Source organism: Eleutherodactylus coqui, chromosome 7 (assembly GCF_035609145.1).
Source record: "Eleutherodactylus coqui strain aEleCoq1 chromosome 7, aEleCoq1.hap1, whole genome shotgun sequence".
Taxonomy (NCBI): Eukaryota; Metazoa; Chordata; class Amphibia; order Anura; family Eleutherodactylidae; genus Eleutherodactylus; species Eleutherodactylus coqui.
Genome location: NC_089843.1, coordinates 198327850 through 198354690, shown reverse-complemented (window position 1 = coordinate 198354690; position 26841 = coordinate 198327850). Strand labels below are relative to the sequence as shown.

At 43.8% G+C, this 26841-nt stretch overlaps 1 protein-coding gene across 3 annotated transcripts in view; it reads right to left on the bottom strand.

Annotated features, from left to right (window-relative positions):
* Positions 1-2380: 2380 nt before the first annotated feature.
* The window catches only part of SPPL2B (signal peptide peptidase like 2B), a 49067-nt gene continuing 24606 nt past the window's right edge, over positions 2381-26841 (bottom strand). The window contains exons 6-15 of one of the 3 annotated variants that reach the window (XM_066574231.1): positions 26380-26525; positions 24319-24415; positions 24081-24197; positions 23918-23999; positions 16552-16626; positions 16385-16447; positions 15730-15829; positions 14251-14328; positions 10572-10732; positions 2381-5008 (exon numbers count right to left, since the gene is read on the bottom strand). In XM_066574231.1, coding sequence (XP_066430328.1) covers positions 4685-5008; positions 10572-10732; positions 14251-14328; positions 15730-15829; positions 16385-16447; positions 16552-16626; positions 23918-23999; positions 24081-24197; positions 24319-24415; positions 26380-26525 — 1243 coding nt within the window. In that variant the 3' untranslated portion in view covers positions 2381-4684. Of the gene's footprint in view, positions 5009-10506; positions 10733-14250; positions 14329-15729; positions 15830-16384; positions 16448-16551; positions 16627-23917; positions 24000-24080; positions 24198-24318; positions 24416-26379; positions 26526-26841 lie in introns of all 3 variants that reach the window. The other 2 variants (XM_066574233.1, XM_066574234.1) reach the window with 2 other exon arrangements.

Here is a 26841-nt window from a genome sequence, read left to right as displayed (position 1 = left end):
GAGGGACAGGAAAAGCACTGGTGTTGGTGGAGGGGAGGTGCCTTTTATGTTCTGCCTCTTCCTGTCCCATCAGGTCAGCAGGTGAGCAACCTCCAGGTGTATGCTGTCATGATGTCGGAGGGAAAAATCTATTGCTCCTGACCCCCCTATACACATGCATGTATTCTGAATACAGAGAGGGGAATAAGCCGCTGCCAGACACCTCTGCCAATGTCATATCTCCCATGAGAGCGAAGGAACGGCCACGCTGAAATCGAACATGCCCAATACTTCTTTCTCCCGGTATACGCTGTTCGAGGAGAGTCCAGACACTTCTAAACACAGTGGATGGTCAATCTGTATGGCCAAAATTGGCAGATTCCGCTGAAGTTTTCTGAACCGTTAAAATAATGAGGCTAAGTGTGTTTTCAGCTGTCGAATATAGTCAAGTCTAATAGTTCCTGCAATTTGTGTTATGGATAACATTTTCTTATACACTGTCCTCTCTTTGAGGCTTGTAGGTGCTAAGGCGCTTTTTTGCACCCAGGTAACGATTTTGACTAGTGGTACACCTGTATTTGAAACAGAATGTATGAAGCACAGGGAGAAAGAACTGTCTGGCACGGAAAGCACTTGCGCACAGCACTGCCAAACCCTTTATTTGGGATCATTTACACAGATAATATCTTAGAAATGGGTTCTAGGCCTTACTGCACCCTTCAAAAACCAGATCAACAAGTTCAAGAAACTGCCTGAAAGGGAAAGCCAACCTTTCAATTTCCTTGGCAACAGTTTAAACACATTTGTCTATGGCCATTTTTGTTTTACTATGGCTTTAAGTCCACTGTATCCCACTGGGACAGAGAGGGTTTTCCAAATGTCTGAGCTTAACCTGAAGCTAAAATAAACTAGCTGGCTTCAGATTAAATAAAAGGTCATTTAAAAAAAAAAAAAAAACTTTAAACTTTTTAGAGCAGTGTCTGCAACTTAGTAATACTTAGTTTAAAGGAAACCTGTCTCATGGAAAATGCAGTCCACTCCAAAGGCAGCATGTTATAGAGCATGAGGAGTGTAGGAGATTGATAAATAGGTTTGTGTGAAGGGATTCCGTAGAATTTGTATTTTATTTAATTCTCTCCTCACTGAGTTTAGATGCCCAGTGGACGGTCCTATCAGTGACTGACAGCTATGTGTATGACTGTGTATATAGAAACAGTTGTCAGTCACTGATAGCACCGCCTACTGGACATAAAGTTCAAAAGAAGCAGCTATTTAAATAAACAATACATTATACTAGTAACATTGTAAGTTAGGTCAAAAACAGACATATTCCGGTTCAGCTCATTATCCCCCAATGTTGATCCAGAAGAAAAGAAAAATAAACCCTATTGAGGTAGAAGACAATTTTGCCCCTTTAAGGAAATAAATTCCTTCCCGACTCCAGTCCGGCAAATAGGAATAATCCCCAAGCTACAGAAGTTATTAGTGATATAACATGGGATATCGCAACATTCAAGAAAGGTGTCCCGACCCCTCTATTAGAGAGTTCGCCATCACTGTGTCCTCAGGCAGAGAGGTCCATAGTCTCACTGCTCTTACAGTAAAGAACCCCTTTGTATGTTGGTGTAGAAACCTTCCTCTAGACGTAGAGGGTGCCCCCTTGTTACAGTCACAGTCCTAGATATAAATAGATGATGGGGGAGATCTCTGTATTGACCCCTGATATATCTATACATAGTTATTACAGTGCCTCCTTGTTTTACAGTCCTGGGTATAATAGATGATACTACCTTTTCCCAGACTCCTTTAGTGCACTCTACAAAAAAAAAGTCAATAACTAGAGGTAAAATTGGCTCCCATCAAGTGCTAAACCCATGAACTCTCCACAGTACCCTGCGGTTCTTGCACCATATGACATCTAAAGAAGGGTAGGAGCTTTTGTGTTTCTCTATCAAAGGAATCATGTCTTTATTAGCATCTACCAGGAGAGCTTTGGACATCACTCTTGGGTTTACAAAGTTCTTGGGGTTACTGTGTTAAGTGTAAGGCCAGTTTCAGACAAGTACATTGTCACATGCCCGTAATATGGATGTGTTACAGATAAGAAATATTGATGCCATACGGTTGCATTGTTATTTGCTGTCATTGGTTTTATTTCCTACAGGACAAAATAATACCAATACACACTAAATTAGCACTTGCTGCATTTTTAAAACACGCCCATTAAATATACAACCATAAGAATAGATATATAGATTTGATTTTAGCTCCATATTACTATATGCAAAACACAGACCAGATATGGAGTAAAAATACGGTAGTCTGAAAGCGGCCTAACAGTGTATCTAACCCAACCCCCACCCCCTTCCCCCAAAATATGTGAGAAATAATCATTCAGTACTACAAAACAAAAAAAAGGTCTTTATTTACAATCTCCTGCACAACTGAAGTAGCTGTGAGCCAAATACTTAATTTACAATTGTGATAAATGAAAAAGTTACATCATATGCAGTGTATACACATACACACACAGCTATATGCGTGTGTAGTTTATATACAGGGCGATTCAAATGTCAGGACCACCCAGACTATCTTCTGAATGAAGAGAGATAAAAAGTAGGAAACTTTGCAGTACACTTCGATGGGTGGGGTACATTGCGGCACTATGGTAGCGCCCGTCAGCCATCTTGGTGGCAGGCATTTTGTATTCAGCCAAAAAAAAAAAACTCAACTGAAAGGGGGTGATAGGATACATGATTATAGGGTAAAATGTCATCAGAATGTGAAGGGTGCAGTCATATATCCTTCAATACCTGCAACCATTTCTGGGTTATAAATGATGCCATATTGAATAAACAAGTTATGTTGAATGATGTGGTATGTAAACCAGTAATCGCATGCCTTTTCAGGTACCAGAAGATGCCATTAGCAATCCAGGACAGAACTGAGATCATCCTGATGGCCGGTGACAGAAGTTCACATGAGGTGGCAGAGCCTTTCAGTCAAGAACTCCCAGTAAAATAGACAGTGAGGGCGCCAACTATCGGGAAACTAACTCAGAAGTTTAGGGAAACTGTAATGTCCAGGACTGAGAACTAGCTGTCCAAGCAGTGATTCCCAGGTGTTGACAGCTGTGCTCGCCCTTTTCATAAAGAGTCTACATAAAAACATAGCTGTCAACACCAGCGGATTGGAAACACTGCTTGTCTGAAAGCCTCGGCAAACTCACATGAACTTTTGTTACCGACCATCAGGATGATCTCTATTCTGTCCTAGGTTGTTCATGTGTCTTTTCAGTTACCAGAAGATGCAGTTATTAGTGGTTTTCCATACCACATAATTCAACAAAATGTTTTTAACCCTTTGTAATCCAATTTTGGATTCAGCGTTTCCTAGGGGGTTTTGTCTTTCTGCCATTATACAATGGCACCACCTGCTGGCTAGATCCAGTATTGCCATATTGGACATGTTGGAGAGGCCCCCGACAACAGAGCGGCCAGTAATATACAGTAAGAATACCCTGCCAGACGTCTTCCGACATCAGAGCTGTACAGCCTTCAATCAGAATGTCTTTAGACGTCAGACAGTGGATTGGAAAGGGTAAATACTCAATCTGATATCATCCATAACTCAAAAATGGTTGCTAGTATTGAATAAATGACTGTACCTATTTGTGGTGAAATACTACCTTTAAATGTACCCAATGACCTCCTTTCCACTGAAGTTTCTTTGGCTCAATCCAATATGGCTGCCAACAATATGGCAGACAGGCACTACCATAGTGCCAAAACCTTTTTCCCGACCTACGCGTTCTATTAAATTTCATTCCTGTACCTCTTATCGTTCAGAAGATATTCTGGGTGGCCCCTGATTTTGGAATCACCCTGTGTATGTATGTGTGCGTATATTACACATCCACACATACATGTAAAGTGAAAATTGTACGTTTTGTAAATGCATAGAAAAAAAAAAAAAAAATCAAAAAGTTCTCTAAATATGATAACTATATGTTTCCAATGTGTCCTTCTATGGAGGAAACATTTCTTTAGCAGTTTATATCCTGCAGTGCAGAAAGATACTGAAGAGGCGTGCAGTTATGCTGAACAATCGTGACAAAACGTTTGCTTCCTATAGTCTTGCTGCTGGTCACCCAGTATTAGGTTGGCCGGCTGGCACCATGAGCTTTGTGGAGGTAGCTGGACAAACTGGCTGTACTGCAGGGTCATTGGTTTCTGAGCAAGCATTTGCACTGAGGGCGCTCCTGATGTCCCATTCAGACAGTTTTTCCCAACGGTGATTGCCAACAACAATCACAGCCGCTTTATTACAGATATGGGGGTTTTCCACTCCACATTTTCACTGGACAAGATTTATTCTGCATAATGCTACTAATTCGTTTTTGAAGGGATGAAATATCTTTGATCTGTATTCTACTTGCCGTTATGCTTAAGACTTGCCTATAAGTACCTAAAATTACATATTGGATATTGCGATCCAGAAATTGATACCATTTTTAAACGATGTTGTGGAAATGCAACATGTATCCAAACTAAGTGAATACAGAAACATGTTTGTTACATTCTTAGCAGGTTTCTAGGTAAGACCTGTTCCTGTCTGCGTTTGGAGTCACCTTTGGAGTGAGGGGTTTCGATGTGGTCCTGCCCATGTCTGGACAAAGGCGTGGAGCAGTAGCATTTGCTCTGGCTCATTCAACATTTTGCTTTACGGCTTTTACTGAGCTATCTGGGGAGGTGGCCTCTACATCTGGCACCAGTTGGTTCTCCTTTCTAGGAGATGCAGAGTTCTGTTGCTCCTCTTCTTCTGTCTTTACCACAGTCCTGTCAGTAACCAGAGACAGCCTTCTATCCTCAGGGGCTCCGGTCGTGTCCTCTTGGTCTTCTTGCTGTGGCTCTGCAGCAGGGTTGCCATCTTGGGTTGCGACAGGCTCGTCGGTATCGTTGTGCTGGCTCAAACAGGCTTCTGACCCGGTGGGAGCGAGAATTGGGTTAGGATTTGGTAGGTCTTTCTGCTTAGAAAAGATAGATAGACATAAGTGCTCATGCAATAAATATGCAATACCTCTGATGGGATTGGGACTTAATACATTTTATGTGCACAGGATTTCAGGACCATTGTCATTTTACAAATTCTGTTAAAAACTCACCCAATGTCATTCCAGAGTTCAGGGATTGTCACAGAGTTATAGTCTGGGTAAGCAGAGAATACTAAGATTTAAGGAAATCTACACTATACAATAATATGAGACTCTGAGAGCTTCTAGTTGAAGCTCTGATATCCACAAATATTTTGAAATTCGTATGTTCTCTAAAGACTCATTTACACTCAAGGATTATCGCTCAAAGTTCGTTAAAACGATGGCATATGATCGATAACTGTTGCGTGTCAATGCTACCATTGTGTACTTTTCGTCTGAAGGATGAGAACAAAGGAGCTGATTGCAGAGCTCAGACCACCTGCTGAGTTCTGCAAGCAGTTCGAGGCTTATTTGCATGCAAATGAAGCGGATAAAGTGCTAATGGGCATTAGTGCCCATTAGTACTTTATGCTAAATGATCGTTAAAACTGCGAATCTTTCACTGGTTTGAAAGATTGTCTTTGCGTGTAAACGACACTTTAAACAGGTTTGTGTAAGTAAAACGTAATCACTGTATAATGAGAAGTTACAAACGTTTCTAATAATGGTCTTCTTGCCTTTTTTATAATCTCTGCTTCCAGTCAGAGAATGCGATGATTTACAAAACGTCAACCCATATAGAACCAATACATCTCACACCCGAGATTTAGGCTGGCTTCAAACATGCCTATGTGCAAAAACGCACGCGTTAGCGCAACCTTTTTTTTGCTGTGAACATTGCACTTCTGCGCATTTTATTGTACTTTTCGTGCCAACAGGAACATTACATATGGGTGAAGGACACTGTATATGGGTGAAGGACACAGCTGCGCCCCAATTTAAAAGGCTATTTAGCCTAATTAGTTATAGATGCATTTTTTCCCACAAAATTACGTGGGTTTTGGGTGTGCAAATGCGCACTAAAATAGAGCATGCAGAGCTTAGGGTTTTTGTCGAGCAAAAACAAAAATGAGACTGGACCCATTAAACTCAATTGGTTTATTCTCTGCGTATTGTGTGCGCAAATACACCCATCTGAAGCCGTCCTTAGCTACAACTCTTTACAGTCATCTGTGCGCTGAAAAGCCTGAATGCTATCAAAATACACTATAGCTTCCATCTGCCTTTGATGCAGCATTTTATTTTTCCATCGCTTAACCCCGTAATGACCACCTGTGGTAAATGTATTGTGGGCAGTTGGCATATTAACACATTCTGCCGCAGTTCTCCGGCGCGGCCGATTCACCCAATCAGCTGGCTGGAATCGGCACATGTGACTACACAGCGTGCACGCGGATTGCCTGCAGCAGCCGTGTGCACTACACAGTACAGTTATGCAGCCGTGCACTACACACTACACTTAAGCAGCACGGGGTTAGGGTTTAGGGTTAGGTTTACGGTTAGGTTTAGGGTTAGTGTTTAGGGTTAGGGTTAAGCTTTAGGGTTAAGGTTTAGGGTTAGTGTTTAGGGTTAGGTTTAGGGTTGGGGTTAGGTTTAGTTAACCCTAACCCTAAACCTAACCCTAAACCCTAACCCCGTGCTGCTTAAGTGTAGTGTGTAGTGCACGGCTGCATAACTGTACTGTGTAGTGCACACGGCTGCTGCAGGCAATCCGCGTGCACGCTGTGTAGTCACATGTGCCGATTCCAGCAAGCTGATTGGGTGAATCGGCCGCGCCGGAGAACTGCGGCAGAATGTGTTAATATGCGGGCAGTTGTGATAGGCATGTGGAGCAGGCTTGGGTGTCGGCTCCATTACTAGTGGTGCCAGCTGTTTCTGACAGCTGACAATAGGCTGCAATTGGAGTTAGCTCTTATTACAGCTGTTAACGGTTTAGATGCCATTGTCAGGAATGACAACACGTCTAAGTAGCCAGTTGGAAAGAAGGGGGAGGGGGTGAAGGGGCTCTCTGGCGTCCCACCAGCCCCATGGCAACTCAACTGCAGCGGCGCTGATTGTTTCCCATGGCAGTATGGAGACTAGGGAAGGTTCTCATGGCTGCCACCATAGTCAATCACGCAATGCCTGTGACAGGGATTCATAGACTTGTTAAAAATACAATGTATTGCAATATTAAAGTATTACAGTATATTAAAGAAGTGATAAATCTATTACAAGCTCAAGTCCCCTTTGAGGATTAAGAAAAATGAGGAAATTAATGGGAAACTGATCAAATTTGCAGATGACAGAAAGCTAGGAGGGATAGCTAACACTAGGGAAGAGAGAGTATTCAAAAAGATCTAGAAAAGCTTGAACAGTGGGCAGCGACTAACAGACTGGTATTTAATAAGGAAAAATGCAAAGTCCTACATCTGGGCAAGAAAAATGAAAAAAGCACATACAGAATGGGAGGAATTGGGCTAAGCAGCAGCACATGTGAAAAAGACTTGGGTATACTAATAGATCATAGACTGAACATGAGTCAACAATGTGATGCAGCAGACGAAAAGGCAAACACAATTCTGGGATGTATTAAGAGAAGCATAGACTCTAGATCACGTGAGGTAATTATCCCCCACTACTCTTCCTTAGTCAGACTGCATCTGAAATACTGTGTCCAGTTCTGGGCACCCCACTTTAAAAAAAGACAGAGACAAACTGGAGCAAGTTCAGAGAAGAGTTACCAAGATGGTGAGCGGTCTGCAAATCATGTCCTATGAGGAACGGCTAAAGGATCTGGGAATGTTTAGCTTGCAAAAAAGAAGGCAGAGAGGAGACTTAATAGCCATCTACAAATATCTGAAGGGCTGTCACAGTGCAGAGGGATTAACCCCATTCTCATCTGCACAAGGAAAGACTAGAAGCAATGGGATGAAACTTAAAGGGAGAAGACACAAATTAGATATTTGACAGTGAGGGTGATCAATGAATGGAACAGGTTACCACAGGAGGTGGCGATTTCTCCTTCAATAGAAGTGTTCAAACAAAGGCTGGACAAATATCTGTGTGGGATGATTTAGTGAATTCTGCACTGAGGAGGGGGTTTGGACCTGATGATCTTGGAGGTCTCTTCCAACTCTACCAGTCTATTAAAAAAAATAATAAATGCTTAATAATAAAGATTTTTTTTTTAACTAAAAAAAAATAAAAAAATAAATTATATATATCTGTGTTCATTTCACATGTAATGAAAGATATCCAAACTAAAATCGTACTGCAGCATCCATAAAAATCCGTTTACAATATATTGTTTCTCCTACGTGCACATTAGCACAGAAGCGTCTGCCAATAAGCATCTGCAGGGAAGAGGAAAACATGTGCATATATGAATATATGTGACTTCATTGAATTAATCTCCAGTCCATCCCTGTAAAGTTTTAAAAGTAAGATTTACAAAAACCACTAAACCGATTAGTATAAGAGATACACCACTGTAAGCAGAGTGTCTGTCACTATACCCTGCTGCCCACAGCCTGGGCAGCTTAGGGGAACGGACAGGCTCCCTCTAATGAGATATCAAACACTGGTGAACAAAAATGTGTCTTTGTTTTTTTAAAACTGACCCCCCCAAGCAAAGGAGTCAACTAAAACACTACATGCTGCCCTGACTGGTCAGCACTGCTCATGTGGGCAGGACTGGCCAATCAAAACAGTGTGTAGTGTCTTATACTAATGATGGCTACTACGGCACAGATACACAGTGGGCATCAGGTAGTCAGAGTAGCCCAAGACCAGAGGGTTGCTGTAAGATAATGTTCTGTGCCACAGTTTATGTGCCCTTCCACTGGCGTCTGTTGTGTTAGGATAATATCCTTTTAATTGCCTACATTTCTTCATGGGTCAGCATAAGAGTTTATACTCTGAGGAAGCTAGGTTTACACTAGCATAACGCGTACGGTTGAGGAGCCGGGACCTTACTACTATGAGACAGGCTAAACAGTGACTCCTCTGCACAGGGTTAGTATTGGGTTTATATCATTGCATTTGTTTTGCAGGTGTATTTTTGCTGTAAGATATATGATGCAGAAGGGATTATTGGCTTTATACGAGATTGTGGAGATATATATATATTATAGATATATATCTCTTTAGCCTGCAATGCATATTGCACTTTCAATATCGAATATATTTGGATGTTAATACTCTATTCGTAGCTGTTCACAGTGCAAGTGTGGTTACAAATGTTTTTAGGTTTTCTGTGTGGTGCTGTGTTTATATACTATGTTTAATAAAGGTGGAATTATCATTGAGTGCCGGCATGTGTTTGCTTGCTTCTTGCTCTCTCTCAGCATTAGGCCGTGTTCCACACGGGCGACAGCAATATAGCCGTGAGAAAATTGCAGCAATATCGCAATTTTGTAGCGCTTTTTTACCGGGATTTTTTGGGGGCTTGAAATATAAGCACTGCCCCGAAAAAAAAAGCTTTATCTACATTATAAAAAAAACCAAAACAATATATTACTCAACAGGCGCTGTCTGCTTCGCTGCACTACCGCTTCGGCAGTTCTGTGACATTTGTTTGTAGTCTTCAGTTACATTACCTAACACTTCTCCTTTGGCACTTCCGCGGCACTTGTTTGTAGTCCTCAGTCAATGATTTCTTGTCAGGGGGTTCAAAAATCACGCCTACAGAAAGCACTGGCTCTGATTGGCTCCCAAGCACCGCGGCTCAGCCAACCACTGCAGTTCTCGATGAACCAATCACAGCTATTGCATCGAATGGCTGTGATTGGTTCATCGAGTGTTGCAGTAATTGGTTCTTGAGTGCCTCGGCTCAGCCAATCAGAGCCAGTAATTCCTAGAGGTGGGATTTTTGAACCCCCTGACCAGGAAGCACTGGCTGAAGACTACAAACAAGTGCCACAGAACTGCAGGAGGAGAAGTGTTAGGAAATGGAAGGGTTTTATTTTTAATGCAGCTAGGTCTTATTTTAGGGACAAACAGTATGACTTCCTACTGTAAGTGTTGCATCGCACTGCACGAAAACCACAATTTTCTGTGATGCGATACAACACAAAGGAAGGCCCTGTAGGGAAGCATGGGCTACAAAACATCGCAAATCATAGCTGTATAGAGCATGCCGCGATTTTTTTCTTGTGGGATGTAGTAGCCTACAAGACATCGATTTGTAGCTCTGTTGCATCATGCGATTTTGCCACGCATGTGAAAGCGGCCTTAAGAGTTTATACTACTTCACACTGCATGGTGACTGAAGGCACAGCAAGGTAACAGGAAAAACAAACAAAAAAACCCACATATCTGCAAGTATGGTGCTAGATTCCTTTAAATCCTGTGCACATCCAATTTAGGCAGGGAGCGTAGATTCAACAAGCCAGACCTTCAAACCACTGTCAAATAAAACAAGCATCACATCTATTTTCTTTTAATAAAAATAGACATATAATACAGGAGGAAGTAGAAAAGTTGTATCATCGCATTTAGGTTTACTCAACTTTGTCTTGAAGGAATGCTAATGTTTAAATCCTTAATCAGATAGTCATATCAAACTGGTATTCACCACAAAGCCGCTGCCAGTCCAGAACAAAGGAAGCTCCTTTCGCCAAAGGGCCACAGCCAGACTTGTGAGGAGAGTGCAGGGGACGAGATAGAGGAGAGCTGGTTGTCCCTTTTGCATAAGAGCCAGTGCCACAAACGTGACTAGAAGACCTATTCCATAGGCTGCAAAGGAGGAAAGAAAGGAAACAACTTAGATGCCATTTTAAATTAAAACATGAAAAATAATGAGTGGGGAAAAAAACACTCAAAGACATTATTTGTAGCAATGAAATAATTACCAACGAGGGCAATTTGTTGCCCTCACTAAATGCAGTATATCCCCAGTACTGATCTAGCACCTCTGTTAACCCTTTGCAATCCAATTTTGGATTCAGGGTTTCCTAGGGGGCTTTCTCTTTCTGCCATCTGCTGGCTAGAGCCAGTACTGCAGTATGTGACATGCCGGAGAGGCTCCTGACAACAGAGTGGCCGGTAACATACAGTAAGAATGCCCTGCCGGACGTCTTCCGACATCGGAGCTGTACAGGCTTCAATCAGAATCTCTTCAGACGTCAGACAGTGGATTGGAAAGGGTTAATGTGAGAAAAAAAGTTTTGGAAATTGTGAAAGGAAACTGTACGGGTGGCAGACAGCCTTCATCTCTGTGGCAGTACACCACTGGAAACAATCCTAGGAGGACCAACACGCCTTACAGAACATTATAGTCTTTTCAATATGCCGCAGTGACATTGTACACACCGCCATTGTTGGGAACGAGGATGTGTGTGATATGCGTCAGCAGTCAGTAACAAATCTCTGAGCCTTGCCAAATGGATTTATGCAATCTTTACAGACTGTTCAGATGACCAATATGATCCAACACAGATCCGATGTATTTGGATCCAACTTTAACTACTAGATACATGATATGCATTTTCATTAAGCAGAATTTTATTAAAGTGTAAATGTACTTTCCAAAACATTTTTGGCATGTTATGGGGATACATCGACATTTAGAACTTGTGGATGTCTGAGTGCTGAGACCACCACAGAGCGCTATGATGAAGCTGCAGAAGCCCTTTGCTCCCTTTCTGCTCAGCAGCTGAAGACGAGCAGAGTAGAAAGTCTATGAGCCGCCTTCAGCTATCCAGCAGAGACCACACACAGATCGGCGCTTTTGTTGCTTCGTTCTATGGTGATCAAGGGTGGTCTCAGCACCAGGACCCCCACCGACCACAACTATGAAATGTCAAGTTTTGGACAGAATGGTTACACTTTAAGCAAGTAATTAGCAATACCTTAACTTCAATACCCCAGATAAGCAATTTTGCTAATAGAATGGGAAACATTGAAAAGAATTCAAGAGGCATACATTTACCTATAAGACATTACTACCACCTAGAGGACGCCCAAGAGGATACTGGAAAAGGCTTATTCCTACAGGCTGTACTATGTAAAGCACAACTAAACTTTAGGAAGACTTAAGAATAAACTATCATGTCTATACATATAGTGGTGCCTGAATGTTTGTGAACTCTAAGAGCCAAGTACTATATTATGGGCGGCAGTACCAGTAGTGTTATTAAAGTGCATGCCGTTGGTAAGTGTTAGCAGGCACCTTCCTTTACTTACACACCAATATATACTTTCATTGTCAAAACCAATCCCTTCCCTAGAAGTTGTCAGACTAGTATGAAACGTTCTGTGTGTGATTATTACACTGAGATAGGGTGGCTGCACACGGGTGGATTTCCGCGGCGTTACCCCGCAGCTGTAAGGTTCTATTGCACCTAACAGCGCAATGCCCACGGTGCGGAATTCCACCCCGTGAATTCACCTGTACTCACCCACGGCGGCATGTTCTATTTGCTACGGGTGTGAACATGCGGACGGCTTCCATTGCAGTCAATGGAAGCCGTATGTCACGCTATCTTCCGCTGTAGCACAGCGGAAGATAGCGTGAAACCGCTTCCCCGCCTACCACCAGCCGCGTCATATGACGTGGCCGGCGCGCCACGCGCTCTATTGTGCGTGCGCGCCGAAGCGTCATGCGGGACGTCAGGTGGTGGATCCGGAGGTAAGTATGGGGTCTCTGGGGAGCCGCCGTGACGGGCTCCGGTGCGGAATTCCGCTTGCGGAGCCCGTTACGGCCATGTGAACCCAGCCATAAGTGATTACAATACTGACCCCTTGAAGGGAGGCTCTAGTACCCTGCTGTACCACCTCTAGCTTGGATACAAGTTGTGATACAGGCAGGCATGGAGGCTCTAGTATGCTGTTGTATCGCCTCTAGCTTGTATACAAAATGTGATATAGGCAGGCATGGAGGCTCTCGTACCCTGTTGTACTGCCTCAGCTTGGATACAAGATGTGATACAGGCGGGCATAGAGGCTCTAGTATGCTGTTATACCGCCTCTAGCTTGGATACAAGATGTGATACAGGCGGGCATGGAGGCGCTAGTACCCTGTTGTACTGCCTCAGCTTGCATACAAGATGTGATACAGGGGCATGGAGGCTGTAGTACCCTGTTATACTGTTTCTAACTTAAAAGTGGCAAAAGTATGTTTGTTCCTAATTGGAGCAAGGGTTAGACTAAGTTCCAGAAGAACAGAAGCATTAATTATATTGTGCTGCATTTTTAATTGATCCATATAATTATTTCAAAATTTGCTTTGCCAGAATTTCCCCTGACCATGCTGATATTTTTCCCAAAACTTTGCTCCAATACTTATCCAAAGAAAATCTGATTCCTTGGAGCAAATTACTCTTCGAGAGTTCTGTGACTTTCTTTATAGCTGCTATATGAGGAATGACAGCATTGGCCATTATATAACTTATATCCCACATATTATAGCAGTTTTCCCCCTCCTAAGGCTACCTAGGCACCGAGTTTTTTGGCCCGATATCGCGCTGGTCAACCTGCATTTTACCCGCAGATACCAGACAATTTTCAGGCAAAATTGCTTCGCATGCCTTCTGTGAAATTATGACTCTCAAGTGCAATAGCGGATTGGAAGTGTTTCCCATTGGTTTCAATGGGACACTGCATCGCACAGCATGCGAGAGCCATGTATTCAATGTGCGATGTGTTTTAGAGGTACTCAAAACAAATAGAACGTGCCACGATTTGCCACGCATCGCTCATGTGTATGAATCCATTCAAAGGAAGAGTTCATATTTGCGTAACGCACAAAAATTGTGCGAGATTCTCGGCCGTGTGAAATCAGCCTTGTGATCCATTTCTAATTGGCAGTTTTCTCTAACCTCAGATCCAGAAGAGTTGGAAAATAACTGCTATCCTGTCTCCATACGCTGCACAAATATGGCAGCACTTCTCTGTAGTCCGCTCTCTGATGTATTAGCAGCTGGTGGAGCATTGTAGAACAGTACTGAACAATGCAGATGGGGGGAGATAAAACACAGAGATGCACACAGATATGGCTACTATGTCTATCTCCCTTTAGCAGCTATTCCTCCTATGTCCTCTCCATAGATGTCTATGGGCTGCAGCTGCAATCTGATCCCTGTGTACAGACTTGTGATACTAGAGGTATCTTCAGAGTGAGCGATCAGTGCAAGAAAGAGGAAAAGCGGCAAAAGGCATTTTTCTCTGATTAAATATACTGTATTACAAAGTTTCTTAAATTTGCTTTTACTATCAATGTATGATGAAAAGGTTATTCTTTAAGAGCGACATACCAACAGTGCAAGCCAGAAAATAGATCCTTGAAGACTGAATCAGAATATCAAATCTGTGACAATAAGCCACCAAGAGACCTGCAGGAATAACGTAACATATAAAATGCAGCAAAGTACTTGTCGGTATATACAAAATATATAGTACATAGTAAATGGGGCAAACAATACGGTATTTTTAGTCATTAAAGTAAGAATGACAAACAAAAAAAATATTCCTTGGGTTTTTTAGTGTTGTCAGGCACTTGGCCATTAAAAATGTCAGAAAAACACTGTGGCTTTCATTAGCAGATATGTATGGAGAAGAAGATTCTCAAAACTGGATCAGCAAGATAAAAAGTGATCATGCTGAAGACATTTTATTCAACTAAATGTGGAATTTCCCCTCCCCACCCACAGCTGCTCGTAGAGCAATGAAAAAATGTACATAATCTACATCTCAGAACAAAATTTTTGTACATGTTAAGGGCGCCTGCGCACAAACGGGTCGGATTTCGTATGCGGGATCCTGCAGCGGAATCCCACTCTGTGCCCTGCCGGTGACCCAGCGTATCTGTCCGGAATTTTCTTAATCTGTACTGTGGATGGTCCGGCCAGCGTACACGTGCAGTACAAAATTTGCCGCATTGTCGCTAGGCGATGACGCGGATCCTGCAACGATGATTGCAGAGGGGCCGCGGGTCAGATTGTTTCTATTGACTTTAATGGAAGCCTTCAGCACAGAATATGCTTAAGGCCCCAGGCACACGAGCGGATTTTTGCTACGGAATTCGGAACAGCCATTCGCCTTCGGATTCCACAGCAATAGTCCTCCATAGCATGGTATGGAAAAATGATTCTTTATACACACGAGCAGAAATCGCAATTGGTTTTTGCTCATGGATTAAAAAAAATGCTGCATGGCTTCATTTTACTGTGGCTCGCGCATGGACGGCTTCCATCAAAGTCAATGAAAGCCATCCGACCTGCGGCCTATCCGGAAGGGCCGCAGATTCCGCAGGAGTTTAAAAAAAAGAAGGTCCGGCAGCGACCATTCGCAGTACAGAGAAGCCGGTCCGTGCGGACGTCGGCGAAGGGTCACCCACCACGGTCGGGATTTTCCACGCAGAATGCGTGCATGCCATGTGAATTCGATCTCAAAATACAGCATGCTACAATTTTTCCTCTGCGAGCGGAAAAATCGCAATCGATTTCCGCTCGTGTGCAGGAAAAGTCGCTTTTCCATTGGATGCTATGGGCAGAATTTGCTGCGGAATCTGGAGGCAGACGGCTGCTCTGGATTCCACAATGAAAATCCGCCCGTGTGCAGCGGCCTAATAAAAAACAGTCTGGATAATTCAGTTTATCTGTAATCAAGAACAACAAATAAAGCAGCGGCTCACCAAATTAATAAAGAGAACGAAAAAACAGCCAAGAATTTTGAAGGTTCGAAAGAACGGAGAAGATTTTTTGACTTTAAAAGTAACTAAGCTATATGGATACCTGGCACCAATATGTCTCCAAAGCCCAGAAGAGAGAATGGCCTGTCACAGAGAGCCAACGGGGAGGAGTTTAATCTCGGCACTTTCAGGACCATTGGAAGCTGGTATAGAAAAAAATATAGTATCAAATGAGAAAAAGCACTTGATCATAATACTAAGTTACATAGTTAAGTTAAAAAAAGACCCTGTCCTGAGCTAGTGTTTCCCCATCTCTAGGCCTCAGGGACCCCCAACAGGTCGTGTCTTCAGGATGTCCTGTAGTAAGAACACCTGTAGTAATGTCTGAGGCACTGACAATAATTACATCACCTGTGCAATACTGAGGAAATCCAGAAAACATGACCTGCTGGGGTCCCTGAGGACTGGAGTTGGGAGAGACTGCCTTAGTGACTTACGATCAATATGGGAATCTCTTCAAAACCTGTAAGCGGTGCATTAGGTTTTAGGTCTGGTCCTCGCAATTTCCTTTATTTGTAGCTGGAGTCAGGAAGCATCTATAGTATGTTTTAGCTGCTAAGCAACTCTGGTCCATTCACCTCACTATCAGGAATTAATCATGCTTGCTCCCCCATCACCAGCCAGTGTTGCACCAGCACGAAAAACTAGCAAAAAAGTTTGAAAGCATAGAAAAAGGGAAAAAAAAAGTCACGATTTACCTTTTCCTGAGTATATGAATCTGATGGACCTGCAGCAACTTCAACCATGATACTCTCACCGCTCTGTAGGGAGGGGGAAAAAAAGTTTTAAAATGTTGGGCAGCAATCAGGTTTTCGCATTAGTATAAGCAGAAGCAAATTAAGTCAGGGCATGTTAAAAGTCGTACCTTTGTAAAATATGGCGTGATGAACACAAAGAAGACATCGTATACAAAGAGAACAGACAAGAGTAACGTGCAGCTCTGAAAGAAAACGTGAGAAGTTGTAAAAACAATTTAAAGACTAATGAACAACGGCTGTCAATGAATTATAGCTCATAACTTTATGTTATGCCAAGACTAAAGTGTGGTTAATAGGGGTTCAATGCTGGAACCACAAACAAGGGAGTCATGCCGCTTGTTCTGGGCTACAAGTGGCCACACACTGATCACCCTCTGAAATAAAAGCAGTGGGATGGAATATATATGTTTTCACCGTGTTGACATATGCTTCATATCTGTATTTGTTGCGACATTCAGTTATCCTAATTGGCTGTACTGTAAGTCCTTGGGGTATCTGTGTACTGAAAGACACTGTCAGCACCCAGGAAAACGGATTCCTTAAGCCCTGTTCTAACAATTATCATTCAGTTGACGTTATTACGTATGCACTGCTGCATGGTGCAATCATAGGCATTAAAGGAGTTTTGCAGGCAGTGCCAAGTTTAGGGGGGTTGGTGCTGTGATCCCCATATAGTGGCTAGTGCTCGTAATTGCAACTGCAGCTCTCACTGAAATCAATGGGATTTGCGCCTGCAATTAAAATCGCAGCTCAAGAAGGCGGAGCCTAGCTATGCAGGAGTGAGGAAGCAGAGGCTTTGGGCTCCCGCTGCTACCGCCGACAAAACCCACCCAATAGCAGACCCAGACAAGCTCCAGAACCCAGGGGACATCATGGTGAAGCGGAGAGGCACCGGGAAGCAGCCAGACACCGTGGACGAAGTTCCCCCTACAATACAGCGGTACTTCGGGAGCCGCGGAGCGGCGGCCCCCCCCCTCCAAGATGGCGCCGGACCATGTGCGGCCGGTGCTGAGCTCAGCAGAGAGCGAGGGAGAAGAGCGCAGGACCGAGGAAGAAAGAAGAGACCTGGATGCCGGCGGGACAACACAGGCAGATAAGTATAAAGATACAGCCTGCACAAGCCAGTCCCCACACACGCCGGCGAGTGCCCACACTAAGCAGGACACACAGCAGCAAAGTAAAGGGGAAAACTACCCCAAACACAGTGACTCACCCCACCACCCCTCCCCCATAAGGGACCATGAAACCCCCAACAGCACAGAAGGCAACCTGGGCAAAAAACAGAGCCCCCACACGGAGGATGCAGGGGAGGGGGGAAGAGGAAGAGGCAGCAGCAGCAGCCCACAAGAGGGGAGCCACAACCAGAACCTCGCACACAAGGTCCGCAGGAGGACCGCCATAGCAGCACGACCTAAAACACCCAGACAGAGCTCACAGGGCAGAGACCCCTCGTCAGAGGATGAGTGGGATTGGAGGGACCACCTGCGCGCTTTACCAACTAAAAGCGATTTTCAAAGGTTGGAGGCCTCCCACAAGGAAGCCATGCACACATTGCAACAAGAGATTAAGCAAGTGGGCAATAGGCTAAATACAGTGGAAGAAACACAAGAGAAAGTCCTGGCCACGCTAGACGCGCATAGCCAAGCAATAAACGCGCAGGCTCTACAAATGGCAGACATCTTGACCCATATAGATGACATTGAGAACCGCCACAGGCGGAATAATCTACGTCTGAGGGGCTTATCAGAGGAGATCCTGCCGACGCAACTGGAGGACTGGGCCCGCAACTTCTTCGGCTCACTGCTGCAGAGGGGACCGGAAAGCCCGATTGTAATTGACCGTATCCATAGGACTCTAGGGCCAAAATCAGATAACCCAAAGAGACCACGGGACGTAGTCTGCCGTATCCACTACTATAAAGATAAAGAAGCCATCATTAAAAAAGCACGGGAAAAAAAGGACACTATAACATACAACGGGACCCCCATAGAAATTTACCCGGATCTGGCCCACCGCACACTGCAATTACGTAGGGCGGTGAGACCAATTCTAGATGAACTGAGAGCAAACAATATTCTGTATAGATGGGGGTACCCGTTCCAACTTATAGCATCAAGAAACGGGAAAACGGCATTCTTCAAATCGCCAGCGGATCTGCCAGGTTTCCTGGGGACCCTAAAATTACCCATGGTAAATATTCCAGATTGGCCCTACGTACCTGCCCTACCCATTGAACCCCCGAGAGAGTCATGGCAAGAGGCCAGGTCACGCAGATCCAGGCCTCCCGAGACCAACAATAGAGCAAAACGCTGATCATAAGCACGCAGAAGAATAGAGGCGATAAGAAGAGTTATGGAGAAGGACCATCGAACTGCGCAGAAAGTGCAAATCGGGCTTTAATTACCGAACATTGAGAGACCTCATATAAAGAAATATTTTGTTGGAGGGAGGAGGGTTACCTGGGTTCGCAGTTTAACAAGTTTAAAAGCACAAGTTATGTCATGGTTATATAAGCAATATAGATTATACGTTAGATAAGAAATGTTAGTTTACCACTGAGATTAGGGTTGGGATGCCGGCGGGTGCGGCGGGGGGGAGGCGACCTCTAATGCGTGGCACTTCACCTCACGGGACGGACGCTGCTCACGCATCGTCCGCAGCCAACCTCAGGCTGAGTCCCCACCAAGCTAGATTGGAAACATGGAGTCCAATCGACAGAAAATTGACTTTCTGTCACCTATCCCCATACTCTATTTTCTTTCTACCCCCTATCTTTTTTCTTTATTCTTCAGAGATACAGAATTTCGTGGAAGTCTCGGACACAGTTCGGCCTTGGAGCAGCCCACTACCAAAAATAACACGCCATGGCTAACCTAACTTTTTGTACATACAATGTTAGGGGAGTGAATGCGCCAGCCAAACGGGGCCAGATTTTAGCACATTTACATAAAAAACAGATTAAAATAGCCCTCCTCCAGGAGACGCATTATAAAACAGGGCAAATACCAAAAACCAATAATCGACACTACACCAATTGGTACCATAGTACCCATCCGGAAAAGAGAATTTGTGGAGTGTCGATTGCTATACATAGGTCCCTCCCACACAGAGTTTTGGACACAATAATAGATAATGAAGGGAGGTATATATTCCTAAAGCTTGACCTGGGAGGACACATAATAACAATTGCTAACGTGTATTTCCCTAACTCCAGACAGGTTTCGTTCAGATGCCGCATCTTGGGAGAACTGGCACGGTTCGCCTCAGGATCCAGGATTTTACTTGGAGCGGACCTTAACATCACCATGGACCCAGAACTGGATTCGTCTACGGGTAAGTCCGGACTCCCCTTGGTGGCCCTGCGTAGACTACGGAGACAAATAGCGGAGCTGAAACTCGTTGACCTCTGGAGGATTCTTCATCCAGGGGTCAGAGACTATAGTCACCATTCAGCATCCCACAATAGTTACGGGAGACTGGACTATTTATTTATATCCCATGATCTCCTAGATTTAGACCCCAAGTGCTCCATAGGAAATTTCATATGGTCTGACCACGCACCTGTCTATGGGGAGCTCCTGGGGCATAGAGAAGGAAGGGGTCTGAACTCTTGGAGACTAAACGATAACCTTTTGGGCGATTCGTGCTGTACACAGGAGATCAGAGAAACCATTAAGACCTTTGTAGAGACTCATAGCGCAGACACTACAGCACCCACGATACAATGGGAGGCCCTCAAATGTGTGCTGAGAGGGATATTCATATCCCACGGAGCACGCTTAAAAAGAGATAGGACGGCCAAGCTAGCGCATTTAATTGCTCAATTGGAAAAAACAGAACAAACCAACAAAGAGAAACCCACTCAGATCTTAGGTGCAGAGATTTCGGCCCTACGCCAGCAAGTACTGGGAATTCTAGATAAAAACCATCTTTGTATGAGGGATAGATTCAGGGGAAAATTTTACGAATATGGAAACAAGAGTGGAACGTGGCTAGCACGGGCCCTAAAACCCAGAGGCAATCAATCCTACATATTCGCGATGAAATCCCAAGAGAAAGGGAAAATTCATGCGACAAAAGATATCCTAGAATGCTTCCAGAGCTACTATAACGAGCTGTATAACATTGAAAACCCAGTGGACCAAAGGGAAATAGACCAGTATCTTCAGACACACACATTGAAAGAGATAACAGCAGACCAAGCGCAAGCATTAGAAGAGGATTTTTTAGATCAGGAAATCATTAAAGAAATAAAAGAGCTAAAGACAGGAAAAAGTCCGGGACCTGACGGCTTCACCCCAAGGTTCTATAAAACTTTTGGAGAGTCCCTGGCCCCAATACTAGGCAAGGCCTTTAACGCGATATCTGACACACGTTCATTCCCTCAACAATCAATGCAAGCTACTATCACTGTAATTCCCAAACCGGGTAAAGACCCGACGGCTTGCGAAAACTACCGCCCGATCTCTCTGCTAAATATCGACACAAAGATATTTGCGAAGATCATTGCAACACGCTTAAAACCACTAACACGGGAGATTATCAACAGAGACCAAGTGGGGTTTGTCCCTGGAAGAGAAGCCAGGGACAACACGATAAGAACACTCTCTCTAATGGACAGGGCAAAGGAGGCTAATGTCCCACTCTGCTTACTCTCAGTTGACGCTGAAAAAGCGGTCGATCGAGTTAATTGGGCATTCCTGGAAAGCACCCTGAAACGGATGGGAATGAGAAATAGATGTAGACAGCGGGTACTAGCACTATATAACAATCCCACAGCACAGATTAGGGTAAATGGCGTACTCTCCAAGCCAATTAGTATAAAAAATGGGACGCGTCAGGGGTGCCCTCTGTCACCGACCCTGTATGCATTAGTGATGGAATCGTTTGCTAACGCCATCAGGGGAAATATAGAAATATCGGGGTACGAAGCGGGGGGGAGCACGCATAAAGTCGCGTTATTTGCAGACGATTTAATGATATATATGACAAACCCCAAAGAGGATATACCCGCAATTCTAAAAGAATGCGAAACATATAGCCGAGTCAGCAATTTTAAAATGAACATGAATAAGTCTGAGATACTAAGCGTTAATTTTCCCACAAGAGAGAGCTCCCAATTAGCAGCAAAGTTTCCCCTAAGATGGCGAGAAGACCAATTAAAATATTTAGGGGTAATCTTATCACCAGAGACAGAGAAATTGTACAGGCTGAACTACGAGCCCATCTTGGCAGCAATCATAAAAGACCTAGACAAATGGAAAGCATTAAATGTATCGTGGATCGGTAGAATCAACACGCTTAAAATGAACATACTGCCCCGACTACTGTACCTATTTCAAACCCTACCCATTGATCTTCCGAAAGAATACTTCAAAAGACTCCAAAAAATTGTAACACGCTACACATGGAAAGGTTCTAAACCACGTCTCAGCTACAAGCTATTAACACAACGGAAAACTAGCGGGGGCCTAGGTCTCCCAGATTTACAGTCATACTATAGAGCGGCAATAGGCAAAGTTGTTCTGGATCTGACACGGAAAAACCCCACGGAACATTGGGTTGAGCTAGAACGTACAAATAAGCGAGTACAAGGGCTATTCTGGCTAAAGGGAGGATTGGGTAGACGTGGCACAAAAGTCTCCCCATTTATACACACTATATTAAAAATTTGGGATAAATTCGCAGTTAGGTGCGGTCTGATAAGAGTGCCGGGACCATGGACTCCACTGACGGGAAATCCGGATTTCCCTCAGGGAGAAGCTGGGCTATCGTTGATTGAGGGACTGGGTTTGCAATGCCCCAGGATACGTGACATCCTAGATAAGGATGGGATCCTGCAAATGGAGACACTGGTTGGAGAAGGGGGGCAGCGGGCAGGTGCGTGGTTCCAGACCCATCAGATTGCACACTACATAAAGAGCTTGGGACCAAGTACCAATTTGACTATGCCCTCGACACCGTTCGAGGAGCTATGTGAAGCCCCCCAGAAAAAGAGGGGCGAGATCTCCGTGGTGTACAGTATTTTGGTGGCCGAGGGGGGTCGGGACGCCAGGGGAGGATTCAGGGAAGCATGGGAGAAAGAGTTGGGGCGAGCCGTGCCAGACGAGGACTGGGTTAAAGCCCAATGTACGACACACAAGATGACAATATCAGGAAATCACCAAGAGCTAAATTATAAACTGCTAACGCGATGGTATCGCACACCGGATAGGCTGGCAAGATTCTATCCAGGGGTCTCCGATCTCTGCTGGAGGTGTCTAGCGGAGACGGGGACGCTTACACATATATGGTGGTCATGCCCCCTGATATCTTCCCTCTGGAAGGCGGTCGAGGATCTTCATAACACTCTGACTGGGGACTCACTGACCCTCACACCCGAAATTGCACTTATATCAATGTTACCTGGGGCATTGGGAACAATTAAGAAAAGAATTCTCCGCTTCTTTCTGTTAGCAACTAGGGTTTCTATACCACGCTTATGGAAGTCACAGGTGCCGCCCTCTAGGCTGAACTGGGTGACAGCTCTTGATGAAATATGCCACATGGAGGAATTAAAAGCGGGGGACGACAACAAATACGTGGCCTTTCACGCGACCTGGGAACCTTGGTTGACGTTCCGCAAATCAGCAGATTTAGAAGGGTGGCTTCAGAGAGGCGAACTGCCCGCGCGATAGTGGGCTCGGAGCTAGGGTCAGCGATCAAGGTAAAGGGCACCACGAGACCTTCTGTATCTTCATCCTTTCTATCTCTCTCACCTTCGCTATCTTTATTCTCTTCTACTCATTCTTTCCTATCCTATTCCCCCCCCCCCCCCCCTTATTCTTTTTTCTTAAACCCAATTATACCTAACCTATTATTTTTTTCTATTCCATTCTCTCTATGTGCAGTTCTGGGGATCAATCTATTAGGGCTGTATTTGGGGAGAGTTGTAGCGCTGTCAGCCACCACTCACGGAATTTTCCGGAGGGGGAGGGCTGTTGGCGGTTAGAACACAATTTTTGATATAAGGTTACAAAGTTGGTCATTTACAGGAAATTAGAAGAAATGTTAGAATATAGTTTTAAAACAGATAAGAAAGCATATCAAAGGCTGTGGTTATTATTCAATGACACATGAGGTTAAGAGAGAAAAATGATCAACAGAAAAGTTTATTAGCTCAATTTTAGTTTAATGGTATTGATACAAATTACCAGTAATAAGAATAATGTTGTTCTGAATGATGTGAAATGATAATGCTGTAAAAGATTTCACGGAAAAAACCAATAAAACACGTTTAAACATAAAATCGCAGCTCAAATTAATTTCAATGAGAGCTGTACCTGCAGTTACAAGCGTCGACCACTACACAGGGGTCAGAGCAGCGGCTTCCGCTTCAACCCCTGTGTATTCCGACATCGGCAGCGGATGCAGCCTGGAAAACCCCTTTAATGATGCTCCAATGTGGAGTTACAATTTAATCTTGATACCTACCTTAAATGTGGGTAGGCGAATTGCCTTCAACATGTAGAGACAGAAAGCTATGCCAAGAATATCCTGCAGTATCCAGGCCCATCTAAAAGGAAGAAAATGGTGTAACAGAACAGCATCACGGAGGCTTCCCAACCGCCTTTGCAGCGTTATCACAAGTACTTACTGGTCTTCATTCCTATAGACGCCCCAAACCACACTGACAGCAATACAGAAGCCTGCAAGCAGGAGTTTCCAAATAGGCGGGCGATTATGGAAGTAGGGCAGGTTATTCTCTGGAACTCTAATTGGGGAAAAAAAAAATTGCAGAACTTTTTAATGTCTTAATCAGAAATAAGTCTAAACAAATGTGAATGATTTTATTTTTTCAAAGCAGAACTAGATATAGTTCCTCATGATCTCACCGGCATTTCCTAAATGGAATTATGCCAACAAACGGAGAAAGGCAGCTGTATAGACCAATTGACGCAGCCAAGCAGAATATTCCAATGATTATATAAACTGTGTATAAAAGAAAGAGAATTAATACATGTAGAAAAAACAACATTAATCATTATATTATGCTATAAAGAGTTTGGCCAGAATTAGAAAAACGGCTTCTTGCTTCCAGAAACAACGCTACTCCTGTCCATGGGTTGTGGTTGGTATTGCAGCTCTACTCCATTGAAATGAATGGGGCTCAGATGCAATACCAAACGCTACCCACGGACAGCAGTGGTGCTGTTTTTGGAAGAACACACATTTTTCTAAGCTTACACAACAACTGCTTTAAAGGCTCTGACCACCTTCACTATTTTTTATTGCTGAAATACACATAAAATAAAAAATAAAGCGACTTTAAACTATACCACTGCTTTGTGTCAACAGCTCTTATGCAGACTTATAGTTGTGTGTGCATATAATAATTATATATACAGTATATATCTACAAACACACATATATACAAGTTCCACCTCCTGTTTCTGTATGGAGAGGGTTGAACGAAGATTGAGCTGCAGGTGAGGATAGCTTCCCAGGTACCCAAGGATTACCAGTTAGGAGACAAGAGGTCAGATTTTTAGCCACAAACATTATGCCTTTTTTTTTTTTTTTTTAAATCAGAGGTCATCAAAATTGGGGTTATTTAGTTTAGAAATTTAGAAGACGGCTGAGGGGCGACCTAAGAACTATGTATCATTATATTAGGCGACAATACAGAGATCTCTCCCACCATCTAGTTATACCCAGGACTGTAACAAGGCGGCGCTCTAATAACTATGTATAGATATATCAGGGGTCAGTACAGAGATCTCTCTCGTCATCTATTTATACCCAGGACTGTAACAAGGGGGCGCTCTAATAACTATGTATAGATATGTCAGGGGACAATACAGAAAACTGGGATTATTCCGATTGCCAAGAATGGAGTCAAGAATGAATTTTGTCCCTTAAAATGGGTAAAATTGGCTTCTATGTCATTGGGGTTTTTTGCCTTCCATTGGATCAACATTGGGGTGTATAAAAGGCTGAAAATATGGACTTTTTTCCCGAAAGCAGCTCAGGATGCAGGATAATATATTCCACATCCCTGTGCCTCCACTGCTCCCAATCCACCAATGTTTGGTCTCACCAATCATCGATGACATTAATGACACCAGGGCCATGTGGCCATTTCAGCCAGTGATTAGCTGCAGCTATGAGAAGACCTGGTGTTGGGGCATCATTGCTCTGCACACAGAGGTGAAGGCCAGCAGGGAACCCACACCTCCTATGCTTTTAGAAACAAACTTGTGTTTTGTTTTTTCACAGTGATGCCCAGTATTTCTATAGCCGCGCCTTCACACAAGGTATATTTACTGATAACTTTCCAAAGCGGAAAATGGCCGGCGAATATACAGCAAATCTGCACCTAACTGGTAGAGGTTTTGTTGTGGAATTGCCGTGTTTCAACCTATGCAATTCAAAAGGTTAAAATCTGCAGCCTAAACACTTTGGACCGCGCGGAACGTTTCCACTTGATGTGGACGACGCTCTTAACTCTCATCCACATGGCTGGGCTGCAAATACTGTGGAAGTCCTGCAGAATAATCCACTGCAGAAAGTCCAGCACATCTACAGCCGGGTGGAGGCATCCAAATGGTAGTCAAATACATCTCCTGGTTGATGTGATGAATAACCCAATCCATGTCATCTTATACGGAAAGAATCACCTAAAAGCATTTCAATGGCTACCGTGTCATAAGTAGAGAGTCACACTCTTGTGATGGTAAAAGGGGTTGTGCCAGAATCACAAGCTTGTTATTCTGCGCTATAACCAGATGAATGGTGGTGGGATGATGAAACCCCGACCAATGTACTTCATGACGTCTCAAGCTCCACCCGCTAGAGACATCATGCACTCCAGCATCACCATGCTTGGGCCGCACTGAGCGAGCAGGCGTATGCGCCGTGACCGTTTCACAGAGGAGATACTACAATTTCCTTACCTAAACGGTCATAGAAGTTAAATAGGAGGACCAACATAGAGCAGCACATAATGACAAACACACAGATCATGATCGGGGTGACGTCCACAGTTTCATCATCATGTTTCTTATCTGCTCCATCGTCCCTCTTGTGTTTCATATAGCTCCTGAAAGAGACAGAGAGACAGACACATGTCATTTGCATCAGAAGAGTAGACTGAATTATAGCACTAAAAATATTTAACCTCTTCAACACCAGAGATTTTTCATTTTAAAGTTTCGCTTTTCGGTACCCCTTCTGAGAGCCATGTGGCTGCATGAGGGCTTATATTTTACAGGACGTGTATAATATATATATATTTTACACACATATAATATATCTCTATACTTTTTCTGATGTGATCATGGGGTCCTGATGGGTTGCTGAGGCACCTGGAGGCTTGACTATAGCCTCCTGGTCTGGCAGCTATGGTGACCTATGAG